The following is a 13,493-nucleotide window of genomic DNA, read 5'->3' on the forward strand; positions in this document are numbered from 1 at the left end:
ACGTGAGGTCAGTATGATGAAAAGCAGACCTGTAAGGTTACTAATATCCTTCTATTGCCTCGCGACACAAGCACAGCAGAGTCCGTCTGTGAAAAAGGAGAATATTTTATTCAAATATTCACATCAATCACAGGCGGAGCGAATAAAATGAACAGATCCGGTCTCTGTGCTGAAGGTAGTGTTGCAATAACGAACCTCATCCCCAGAGTTTGCTCTCATGTGACACTTCACATCAGTAAGGAAATAAACAAAAACCTTCTGTTCAATTCAGAATTTGTTGCCTGCCATGGTGCTGTTTTCTCTTTTTTTTTAAAAAATACATGAATAAAAGTGTTGTATTACAGAAATAAAAACGTCTTGAGGCACATGTTACTCAATACTCCACATGAATTATTGTAGTTTTAAAGCCAAAACAAAGTCGGTAATACTTCTTGAAATAACAGTCCTTTCAGTAGCAGAAGACGTGATCCACCAAGGACCTAAAACTGAATTTTGATACTAATCACCTACATAATTTCTCTTCAATAGGCTTTCCAGATTGTTTAAAACCCCTCAATTTTATTAGGTCATTACCTCATTTACATAAAAAATAGTCTGAGGAATAAAAAACATCTTCAGTTGTAAAGGTGAATACTGCCACACAACATTCAAGTATATCATAAATAGTACATTAACAACAAATGCTATGGACAGCAGGGATCGTCTTTTTATTTGAATGGTCCTGACTGAAATATATCAACAACTACTGAATGGACTGCAGTGAAATTTTATTCAAAATATCCATGAACATAATGCTGCAGCTTATGTACAATCATGTGAAAAAGATGGTTTTCACAGGACTCTATAAACTCTCATGACAAACTAACTACACCCTCATGACTTCTATAGTAATTAATTTGATAAAGCAAGAGTGAGCACCTCTATAAAAGAAGAATTTTTGTCAGTTACCAGATCTGGAGCATTCGGGTGTTTGTTAGCACGATGCCTTGGAGAAAAGCCATGTGCAGTGATCTCAGAGAAGTAATTAGTGTTGCACATCAGTCTGAGGAAGGATTAAGAATGGTGTAGTCGTCAAAATCCCACCTCTGCCTGCAAGGATTCTCACTGAAGCTGAAGAATCCGCTCCCCTGACTAGAGTTGCGTCTTCACATGCAGTAAATCTACAACATAATGGCTAAAAAAGAAAATAATAAGGTGCTCTAGTGACCCCAAGTCCAGAAGGTCTAGAGTTAATCAAGGACCTTAAAAGAGCTGAGTATAAACAAATGCTTACAAAGCTCAATAAACTGAAGTGACATCGTAAAGAAGAGCAGGACAAAATTCTTCCAGAATAATGTGAGACACTGATAAAGTTGTACAGCAAATTGTTACTTCAACGTATTCCCACCAAAGGTGCGTCTACAAGCTGTTGAATCATCGGGTATATTGACGTGTGAAAATGTTCGTTTCACGTGATGGTAAACTTTCACAAATTCCAAATTGGGACAAAAAAGTATTGTTCCTGGTTTTCTGGTTAATTCTAGATTGGATCAACAGGACAGAAACTCTGCTGTTACATTTCTAGTTGACTGTTGATGCTCAAGCTTTCCCGTCAGAAGACTTTTTTGCTAGTGACTCTGAGTCATGTGAATGATGACCAAGAGGTAACAGCCAACTGCTCCTCTGTCTTAACTAGTTTACAAGCCCTAACAATGACCCAATTATGTAATAGGTATAAGAAAAATGACACCATTGTCAAACATCAATAATGTGTCCATTACATAGTGAAGAAAGGCAGGAAGTCATTTTGCTCCTCATCTTACACGGTTTAGTTTGATTTACCTTTATTTATATAATGCCAAAGTGCAACAACCACTGCCTCAATCTGCTTTATATTGTAAGGTAAAGATGCTCCAGTAATACAGAGAAAATCCCAGCAATCAAACGACCCACTATAAGAAAACTCCCATTTTTCTTCCCCACTGTCCATAGTGGCCTGGCCAACTGCAGGATTTTCAAGGGTGTGAAGATGGGTCTCCAATTCACCTAGCTATTTCACATTCATTCAGGTATCATTATTACTAAAGGAGGATGAGGAGTAGCTAAACATCTGACACACTGAGCAGGAAAGTAGAACAGGTGAAGAAGCCATGCTGCTAGTGACTTGCCTAAGAGCTGAGCTAAGCTAATAGCTACATTAAGCTAGTTAAGCTAGCTAGATGCAGGGAGGGAGTATTTTGAACGTAGTTAACAGGTGATTTAACAGAGGGTGTGCTTTTGGATAAAACATGAACATTAAACAATGAAATAAATTGTTTTCTACGTGTAGCCGGTTTGCAAACAGGCTACACATATTAAACTCACTTGGCATTGGCTCTGTGGTATTCTGTCACTCCTTGTTCACGTTACAATGCACAGTGGTGTTTTGTCTAGCTTAAAGTTTATTACAACGAATGTTCGCTTATTTACTACTGCAGCTTTCTTTGTTTTATATAAATTTATGGGAGAAAATGAATACTTTGATATAAATTGTGTAAAATGGTCTGGAAGTTGGTTTTATTTGACCACAAATAATAGCATATTGGCGTTCCAATAGCACATCCTTTCTGACATTTATTAGCATGCCACACACCAGGAATTAAAAACCACACCATCTTTAAAGTCAAGGCGTATCACACCAGCAGGATTTACTTTCCCCCAAACTGCTCCCTTTATGGAGCTATAATTACACAATTCTCATTTCTATTAATCCATTGTAAAAAAAAAAAAAAAAGCTTTGTAGTCTGAGCTTAAGTGTGACGACTGCGTTGGAATTATTACTAATACTTCACCAGCTTTTGTAATCAAACCTTGTGACTTTCCTTTACTCGAGTATAAGCAATGCTTCACCCTTTTTTTTTTTACCATTTCAGAGGTGGCTGAATGGTATAATCATCTGGACAAATGGAATAATTATTTGGGTGACTGTCTGCTCCTGCAGCTTGTGCATATAAGCAGGTATGACTAAAATGGTATCTGTGGTAGGAATGCTGTGGCTAACCACAACTATGAGTGGAGAGAAACTTCACATAAACACTGTAGCCGTGGTTTAATCCAGTTTTATATTATTCAAACAAGACAGTTACAACAGTGCATGTATCATGTCAGGCCTATCACTGGATCTGAGTAAACTGTCTGTGCAAAGTTCACAGGCAGATGCACTGACTCACAAACAGTAATTTATCACTTCTTTCGGTCTATATAGATGTAATAGATCACTACATTTTTTTTTCAAAGTTATTCATCTTTAGCTAAACTCTATGCTGAGTACAATTTGTGACAACATCACAGCTACTGGGCAAATTATCTGCGTAGAACTGTGGGCTACCACCGGCCTTTAAGGACCCACCGGAGAATAATGCTGAATTACAGCATTTCTCGCTCATTTATCACAGCCCCGTTTTTCAAATTTGAGCTGCGGAGACCGTTCAGCTTGCAGCCAGGATTCTTCTCAAGAAGAACTGTGCTGCCAGCAAGAACAGCCACAGCTGGAGAGGAAAATAGAGCCTCTTTCTTCAACAGAAAGTGTGCAGCGCTGACTCGGTGTAACATATTTCTGCATTCGTTCCCAAACTTGGCACCTTGTTTCCTCTTCGGAATAAATGCCAAATGCCACGTCTCACCTTAAAAAAAAAAAATAAGAAAAAACTTTTGGTTTAGCTAAACAGGCGATTTGCTACAATTTGTCTAGTACAGAAAAATATAATTAGTCAAATTAAACACTCAAAACATACCTGTAAAAGTAGTTGCATTAAGCAGAGCTTTTATAATGCAAATTAAGCCTCTGCTCAGTCAGTACTGCAGTTTTGCTGGTGTTTCAGAGATATGCACGGATGTACGCACTGCATTTTTCAAACATCTCGTGTTGATGTTAGTCACGGGCACATTTTAATCCTAGCCCAGATTTTTCCATAAACCAAACCAAGCAGGTTAGATCAGCTAATGTTTATAGTTTGCAGTCAAATAAACCTTCTTCTTATCTATCCACACAGCTCCCAAACCTGCACAACCCCAGCAAAGAAACTGCACAATTTATATTTTTCAGCGTCTGTTTTTCTTCAAAAAACTACGTGGTGCAGTTTGGGTTTCCGAGCTCGACGTCAGCACCAGGTATTTTCTTTTCTTTTAAGCCCTACTTCCCAAAACTCAATTAAAACTTACTACTCATGTGCCCTGAGGCCTGCTAGATTTTCATTTGTAGTTGGTTAAGAAGCTCTTTCCATAGCTAATCGCTAAATGATGCAATATGTTCATTAGTGTGTGTTTTCTGTTTTGACGTAGGGCAGATTTTTTAGAGCTACAAACAGCTTCCAGGTGCATGTGGAAAGTGAGTGTGAGCGTGGCCTAAAATAGAAAAGTTGTGCACTGGTAAGAAGACCAGACACTCTGAGTTCATAAGGTCATGAAGAACCTGTTAGTTGTGGTTCGGCTAAAATCAAATTAACATTAGTTAATCTACAGTAGGCAATTCGGGTATATCACTCCCTTTACTCTCCACATGGAATAAAAGTCAAAGATCATGAGCTGCAGTCTTCATTTGTTATGTCTTGAGGAAGAGAAGACTTCAGTGCATATAAAATGTGGGCTGTGTAGCAACACATCAGCAGTTTCAAACATTAGAGGCAGTGGTAGCAGCAACATTTTTTTTCTTACATAACTTGCTATTAATTTAACTCCTACTTTGGCAATTTTCACATGGATTTTTATTCTTTTCTGACCTATAGACAGATGTTTCAGAGAGTGTAAGGTCAAATATGTGCCTCACAGCGAAAACAAATGAAAATTTATTGGCCACAGTGTCTACAAACCCTGCACTAAATTAGTCCAGACAAAGAGGTGAAAATTCTTGGTGAGTTCATCAGAGTATGCTTTTCCTTACATCAACTTTTCCTTACTTTTAAGACTTTACAGCCATGCAACATTAATAATCCTTAAAATGTTGATGCTGCGGAACACTGTGAACTTGTGGTGATCCCTCACACGGAGGTTTTAGTAAGTGGCTGGACTTGAGGAGACCCAGTTCCAGTAATCAATGAAACAATGACTGAAGGCCAGCTGCACTCTTCTTTTCATCAAACATTCGCGTTTCCTTTTTGGAAAACTGCACCGTTCCTTGTTTTTCTTTGTTTTTTTCTTAATCGTTGTAGCTGAAACACACTGGCGAAACAATGCATCTTAACTGGAAACAAAAGCTTTTTAATATCCCAGTGATTCATATCATATTGACCGGCCAGCACTGGACAGAATCCCACACAAAAGGGAACCCAGCAGTGGGAACTTTTAAAGTTCTTTGAGTCAAATAAATGACCAGTTTAAGTGCACTTTGGGGTTCCTGTTGTGGTTTCTGGATTTGGCCTGTGATACCCCAAATCAAATAGCCCATTAAGAGAAACCATTTTCTTTCAATACTGACCCTAATAAAATGCAATAATTCCTAAAAAAAAATCCCATAAAAACCCATAGTGTGCCTCGATACAGTTGTAGAACAAGAAGTGCTATGTTTGGTTTCTCCTGCGTAGCAACTGTGTTGTCTGTCAACGCAAACTCCCAAAGGCCACACAGTTGCAAGGAATCTGTATTACTCTTTTTGGCTGTGCACTTTTATGGCCAACTTGGAGCAGATGTGTGATAAGAAATGTAGCAGTGTGAAAAAAATAGCACATTCTTGACTCTGGTACTAAATAATAAAACTCGCAATAAAGGATCAGAAATGCAGTTTTGTAATTTGCTTTTTCAGAACAAGCGTCCGCTGGATTTTTTACCATTAATCATCGAATGACAAATCAGTCAATGCAGACATGTTGTTCCCTATTAGTTTGTATCAGTCGGAGCAAAGAACAGTCAAGCACACGCACACAGAAAAAATTCCCATAATTCGAAGCGTGTGTTTTTTTAAATTACATTATTCCTTTGAAAAACTCTAACTCATGCCCATTCCGCATCGTAAGATAATCACGTACCAAATAACCCCTTAGTTCGTTACTGGCAGAGGGGAAAAACTTGATTTGACTCGTTTTGACTCTCAATTATAGACGTTATGTCTTTGCGGGCTGATTATTGGTTTCCTCGTAGTCTGGCGTGTTGATTTGCATGTTATTTTTGTTTGTCTGCTTTGTTGGGTCACGCAGCCTTTATAAAGCACTGTGGACAATAATAAAAGCCTGGTTTTTATTTGCTGGATTAGCAATAAGCAGATTGCTTGGGTTTGTATATCGATGGTACCAGACACGCTAGACATTCCAGCAACCGTTGACAAATCCTGCGTGACTCAACGTTTGAGCCTCTCGCATACATGCTTAACACCCCTGCCAACTCTGTTATGTAATTCAAGTCTGCTGTTCCTAAGACTTTTACAGTGGTTGCCCCTCACAGGACACACTTCATGGACAGCAGCAGCCTTATAAGGGCAGGGGTACTGTGTCACCGAAAAACGTCCCATAGCTTCCCAGGCACAACTGGTATGTACTATGAAAAATAATGACTCCCACTCTCCAGCTGTCTTCTGCCTGTGCCGTCTTGAGTGCTTTTTCTTTCTTTTGCATCTATTTTTTGCTCTCATCTGTGAGGATTAAGTAGTTTCCCTTCGTGAGACAGGAAAGTTGTGAGCCTGAAATTTGTTTATCTAAAGAGCTTCTTTCCAGTGCAGTCACAGATGACATCACGAGACTTTTTTTCTTTTTTTGCTTACGAAACGATTGATTGGTAGAGTCATGTTAACCGTAGCTACTGGCAATGTGTTACTGGCAATTTCAAAGACATTTTAATGTATTGTTTAAGGATGATTAAGATAGTGCTTCAACAGATCTCGCCCTTGTAGTGGGGAGAGATCTGAAAAATGATGTGTCCGTAACACAGACTCGCTTTATTTATGATGGGAAAACTCTTCATCTTCAAAGACACAAAGACTTCCTAGGGTTTCTGCGGCAAGGATTTGTGCCATTTCAGGTCTGGGAAATAAAACATCTGGGACAAACACCATCAAACTAGAACACACAATCGGATCTTATATCCGTTTGATACTTTAATGATATCAGCACTTGCAGGAGAAGACACTCTTTTCCCGGATTCAAAGGGGGAAAGGCTCTGTATCAAATTTGTGGCGGGCCAGAGTTCATCCTTTTGATTGGGTTCAGCTGCTGTCAGCGGTGTTTACCCACCAGCAGACTTGATTCAAACTTTCCAAACAGAAACAGAGTTACACATGAGAAACCAGGGGAAAGATTGGCGTCAAATTTTTAAAATATATATCATCGTATCTTTGGCATCAAGTCAATAGTGACAGGAAACAGGGGGCGAGACTAGAGCAATGACACACAACTCAGCTAATTTTAGCTATTCTTGTTCATGTGATTGTGCGTAAATGTGCAAACATTCATAGTGATCCAAAAACTGAACTTGTGCAATTTTAATGAGCTTGAAAGTTAATATTTGGTATTTGCACCTTTATTCTTCTCACATTCTGAACTCTCTTAGGAAGGCTTTCTTGTCATTTCTTAAAATTAGTCTTCAGACTTCTTGAACATGTTTTTCTATCCAGGCATGCTTTTACTGCATTGTCAGTCTGCTTCTGATCATTGCAATGCTAAAAAAAAAAAAAAAGAAACTACTATCAATCAGGCACCTTACAGATGGTGTTGGATGCATGGCGGATCAAAGTCTGATGTCTGTGTCATCTGTGTTCATAATTCCATCAATTTTGACAAGATCCCCAACACCACTGGCTCTCTGCACTGATAATGAGTCAACATTGTCAAATTTGGATTCATCGCTCTATTAGACTTGTTGCCACTGATTGTCAGTCCATTTCTTGTGCAAGTTCGGATACAGTGGCTTGCAAAAGTATTCGGCCCCCTTGAACTTCCCCACATTTTGTCACATTACAGCCACAAACATGAATCAGTTTTATTGGACTTCCAGGTGAAAGACCAACACAAAGTGGTGCACACGTGAGAAGTGGAACGAAAATCACACATGATTCCAAACATGTTTTACAAATCAATAACTGCAAAGTGGGGTGTGGTAATTATTCAGCCCCCTGAGTCAATACTTTGTAGAACCAGCTTTTGCTGCAGTTCCAGCTGCCAGTCTTTTAGGGTCTGTCTCTACCAGCTTTGCACATCTACAGACTGAAATCTTTGCACATTCTTCTTTGTAAAACAGCTCCAGCTCAGTCAGATTAGATGGACAGCGTTTGTGAACAGCAGTTTCAGATCTTGCCACAGATTCTGGATTGGATTTAGATCTGGACTTTGACTGGGCCGTTCTAACACATGGATATGTTTGTTTTAAACCATCCCATTGTTGCCCTGGCTTTATGTTCAGGGTCGTTGTCCTGCTGGAAGCTGAACCTCCGCCCCAGTCTCAAGTCTTTTGCAGACTCCAAGAGGTTTTCTTCCAAGACTGCCCTGTATTTGGCTCCATCCATCTTCCCATCAACTCTGACCAGCTTCCCTGTCCCTGCTGAAGAGAAGCCCCCCCCCCAGAGCATGATGCTGCCACCACCATATCTGACAGTGGGGATGGTTCAGAGTGATGTGCAGTGTTAGTTTTCCACACACAGCGTTTTGCATTTTGGTCTCATCTGACCAGAGCAGCTTCTTCCACATGTTTGCTGTGTCCCCCACATGGCTTGTGGCAAACTGCAAACGGGACTTCTTATGGTTTCCTGTTAACAATGGCTTTCTTCTTGCCACTCTTCCATAAAGGCCAACTTTGTGCAGTGCACGACTAATAGTTGTCCTATGGACAGATTCCCCCACCTGAGCTGTAGATCTCTGCAGCTCGTCCAGAGTCACCATGGGCCTCTTGGCTGCATTTCTGATCTCTCCTTGTTGGGCCTGTGAGTTTAGGTGGACGGCCTTGTCTTGGCAGGTTTACAGTTGTGCCATACTCCTTCCATTTCTGAATGATGGCTTGAACAGTGCTCCGTGGATGTTCAAGGCTTGGGAAATCTTTTTGTAGCCTAAGCCTGCTTTAAATTTCTCAGTAACTTTATCCCTGACCTGTCTGCTGTGTTCTTTGGACTTCATGGTGTTGTTGCTCCCAATATTCTCTTAGACAACCTCTGAGGCCGTCACAGAGCAGCTGTATTTGTACTGACATTACACACAGTAATCACTCTATTTAGTCATTAGCACTCATCAGGCAACGTCTATGTGCAACTGACTGCACTCAGACCAAAGGGGGCTGAATAATAACGCACACCCCACTTTGCAGTTATTTATTTGTAACAAATTTTTAGAATCATGTATGATTTTTGTTCCACTTTTCACATGTGCACCACTTTGTGTTGGTCTTGTGGTTGTAATGTGACAAAATGTGGAAAAGTTCAAGGGGGCCGAATACTTTTGCAAGCCACTGTACTAATGCCAACTTATACCTTTCCCTTCCTTGAGTTACGTGCCCTTTTCATGCTTGAATGATTCATAGGTCAGTGTTAAATGGCTTAGCAAACAAAAATAATATTCCCCTGAAAAAGGTCAGCTACAAGGCCTGGTCTGAAAATGAGTGAAAAAGCAGCCAGTGCCCAAAGAAAAACTTTGAGTAGCTGAAGACAACTTTTAGAAATTACAAGACACTTGGAAGGAAAATATAAAGAAACGAGGAGTGGCTCAAAAACTTTTGCACAGGATAGTAAGTTTCTTAGTTGGTTAATAATAATATTAATAGTCCTGAAAACTATGAGAGCTTTTGTATCATCATCATCATCATCATCATCTGTCAGAACACAGAATTCTTGCTATTGCCAGTCGTCAGACGCAACACAGGCTTGTCCTCATAATTTGTAGAGCGAAATGAGGACAGAGTGAGGGAGGAAAAAGAAACAGGCATTTGGGTCGCCAACATTTAGCCGCAAAGATAAACACATATACACAACAATCGTTTCTCTGTAGTTTCTGCTTTCAGTGATCTCATACTAATTGCTGAAATAACCAAAAGATGAACGCTTTTATTTGGACTTTTTCATCATATTTTGTTTTCAAACCAGATGATTACATTCCAACATGATTCAAGGGCAGCGGTACAGGAACCTCGAACGACACAAACTGATATGGCGGACTTTAAATTGTTCAGTGAAGTGTTGCTTTGGCTGCCGCCCTGCTGAAGCTGGGTTTGTCTGTTCTTTGTCTGGGCGGGAGCTGCTGCTCTCTTCCATTTCCTTCTCTCTCCCTCGCTGAGGTAAAAATGAGTCACTGAGTCAGCAGCTGGTTTCCGTCATCCCTAATATCACTAGCATTTCACAGGAGACCAGCTGCCATCGTTACACTCTGACGTCACCACTTCCCTTTGTCCTTTTATGGAAAAACTTGACTGTTGACAAGAGACCTACCAGGTTGATGATCAGATTTTTGTTCCTCGGTAAATCTGCGATTTATACGCTTGTTTAGGCAGAGCCTGTGTGTCTGATTGTAAAGAGTTTCTTTCCCTGTTAGAAGTCAGGTGAAAGTGTAGACCTCAAAGATCCTGCTAATTTTCTATGTGCGACCCCTAACATTTACAGGAGCCAATCAGGTGCAGGTGGATGATATAAGACTCGTGTTAAACAGCCTTAATAACTCTTTAAGGGCCTTCCATAAATTATGGCATCTATGCAGCGGCTCCACCTTCTGTTACAAGTCTCATATTATCCTTCAACTCTTGAGTATATGTGATCTATGACAGAAAAATGCCTGTAAGTATAGGAAACCAGTATTAATCTCATCTGAGGAACCATAGAAACGTGACATGACAATGCTAACATGCTAATTTTAACCGACATCCAGTGCTCACCATCGAAGTTAACATTAGTAAAATAGCATTAAGCACCCAGCAAAAACTTCACAACAGTGATTTGAGTCTTGACTAAATGTCAGCAGCTGTGCAAATAGGTGCATGCTACATGTGCTGTACAAGAGTAGTTTTAATCCACTACTATGATAGTGAAGTGAGGGACTGATGCATGACTAAAGCGCTTTTCATTCGCAAAGCAGCTGTGCTGTGTCTTCAAGTGGAGGATGTGAACAACAAGAACCGCTTGTCAGCTTTGTTTTGGCGTATCATTCTAAGAGCTGGAACACTTGTACTTTTTATTATTCTACCACCCTGGACAAAGGTGAATCATAAAAACAAAAAGGAGGTGCCTGTTTTTGCCAGGGCTGTCAACTACGGATGAGTGGATTCCATTATCGAATGTTTAAACCAAGATGTTTAGTTTTCCCATTCCAGTGGCTGAAGGGACAGGCAGGTCTGTGTCTCGCTCCATCTCATCTTCCTTCCCATTTTCCTGTGAAGGGAGGTGCCGTGCTGAGTGCTGCTTATTTGAGGAGTCACTGTGGAATCTGCTGTCCCTTTTATTTTAACCGTGCAGGCATGGCAGCAAAGATGAGACAGACCACTCTGCTTGATGTTTATCCACAAGGCTTTGAGAAAAATATGGCCTGAATTCTTGGAGACAGGCACATATCCCCTTCATCCTCTCACCTGTTTTGTTTTCCAGGTGTGAGACTCACCCAAAGGCCTTTTCTGTACTTGTTGAGCAGTTCATCGCTCCACCCCGTCTGTTCCCAGTTTTTAAGTAAAGGCAGCCCCAGTGCGAAAAAGCAAATGTGTTTTGTCATGTGGCGAAAACAAGATTAAAATCTCTACATTGCTATGAATTGCTGCTTGAAAAAACTAGCTTTACTGATTTTGGCAAGAGGTTGTAGCTTTAGTGCACAATCCACCAACACTGTCCAGCTTAATATTCAGTTGTGTTGTCTGAAGGGAAGAAACTCACTGAACCCAAACACTAAATTTCAGGATGACTGGACACTGTTTAGCTCAACAAATCATTCCTGTCCTCACTAAAAGTAGTGCCCAACAACAGCGTTTCTGGGTGAACCCACACTGAGTCTAATATTGTGAAACCAATAAAATTCCTTTTCCTATCACTCATGACCAGCTGTGGCAGATAGCTGCCCCTCCCTGAGCCTGGTTCTGCTGTCAGGGTCTTCCTGTTAAAAGGGAGGTTTTCCTTCCCACTGTCACCAGGTGCTCACAGGAGGGTCATCTAGTTGTTGGGGTCTCTGCTTTATTATTGTAGAGTCTTTACCTTACAACATAAAGCGCCTTGAGACAACTGTTTTTGTGATTTGGCACTATATTAAAAAAACTGAATTCAAGTGAACTCTCTTTCACAAGCAGCCACAGGTAGGTTTTTGATGGCATTCGTGGACTGTGTTTTGCAATAAATGGCTATTTTATCGACATCCTGTCTTGACTTCTGCAGTATTAGTTGCAGAATTTCCATACCAAGCTGTCGCTCATTGAACGCTTTCCTGCTGCTAATGCGTCACGTTAAAACCATTCAATTGTGTGAAACACACAGTAGCTTGTATTGTTAATCAGAAGGAATCAGGAAACTGTGTCATTGAGACCTACCACAATTGTTCTTCTGAAATCTATCTGCAAAACAAAGACAGTTATCATTTTCTGCATTTTTTTAGCTGACAGCTAACATCTGTATGAGTGGGTCTTTGACTCTGTAGGAATAAACACGTTATATAAACAGCCCAGCAGTTACTATTTTCTGTGTTCTTTGCCTGAACAGACAGTGAAGCAAATGATTATTGAGTGTCTTGTTCGGTAAAATATGGCGTGTTTGTTTGGCTTCACTGTAAACAGATACTTCAGTTGCTCTTTGCGCTGCACTTTACACAAAGTAGCTGTTGCTGCGGTAACAACAAGCGTCATCAAATCAACAAGAATTGAAATCTAAACAAAGTGTGACTACCATTTTACGAACTATGTTCATGCACTTTCTCAATAAAGTCATCTCCGTCCATTAAGAACTTAGTAACAACCAGGAGCTCTCACCCATCTTTGTGCCAAAAGATAAGTGAGAGCAACAAGCCTGATTTATCCACTGTTAAACAAAACCAATTAGGACCTCTAAAGTTAGCACATTTGAGTTCAACTTTCCCTCTAGCCCCTTAAAAGCCATCGCCTCGTACCCCTCTGAAACAAGATTACTTTAGTTGACTAAAACTAAACTAAGAAATAAAACTGGATGTGAATAAATAAATTATTTAACTAAAATAAAAATAAAAACTTGGTCTTGGTAGCTGAGGATCGGTCCGCCAGGACCTACGCTCCTGGCTGCCGCCCGGCTCACAATTCACCGGTCGGGAGGGGCTCAGAGTAGAGCCGCTGCTTCTCCACATCGAAAGGAGCCAGTTGAGGTGGTTCGGGCATCTGACAAGGACGCCCCCTGGGCGCCTCCTGGGCAAGGTGTTCCGGGCGTGTCCCACCGGGAGGAGGCCCCGGGGCAGACCCAGGACACGCTGGAGAGATTATATCTCTCGGCTGGCCTGGGAACGCCTTGGTGTTACCCCGGATAAGCTGGAGGAGGTGGCCGGGGAGAGGGAGGTCTGGGCTTCTCTGCTTGGGCTGCTGCCCCCACGACCCGGCCTCGGATAAGCAGAAGAAAATGGATGGATGGATGGAAAAATGAAAAA

General features: G+C 40.9%; 1 protein-coding gene across 1 annotated transcript in view; it reads left to right on the plus strand.

The window, feature by feature from the left end:
• Nucleotides 1-6,385: 6,385 nt before the first annotated feature.
• The window catches only part of LOC120740061 (KATNB1-like protein 1), a 38,121-nt gene continuing 31,013 nt past the window's right edge, over nt 6,386-13,493 (plus strand). Inside the window, exon 1 of the mRNA XM_040042149.1 lies at nt 6,386-6,476. Coding sequence (XP_039898083.1) covers nt 6,401-6,476 — 76 coding nt within the window. The 5' untranslated portion in view covers nt 6,386-6,400. The remainder of the gene's footprint in view (nt 6,477-13,493) is intronic.

Source organism: Simochromis diagramma, unplaced genomic scaffold (genome assembly GCF_900408965.1).
Source record: "Simochromis diagramma unplaced genomic scaffold, fSimDia1.1 OVJJ01000304.1, whole genome shotgun sequence".
Lineage (NCBI taxonomy): Eukaryota > Metazoa > Chordata > Actinopteri > Cichliformes > Cichlidae > Simochromis > Simochromis diagramma.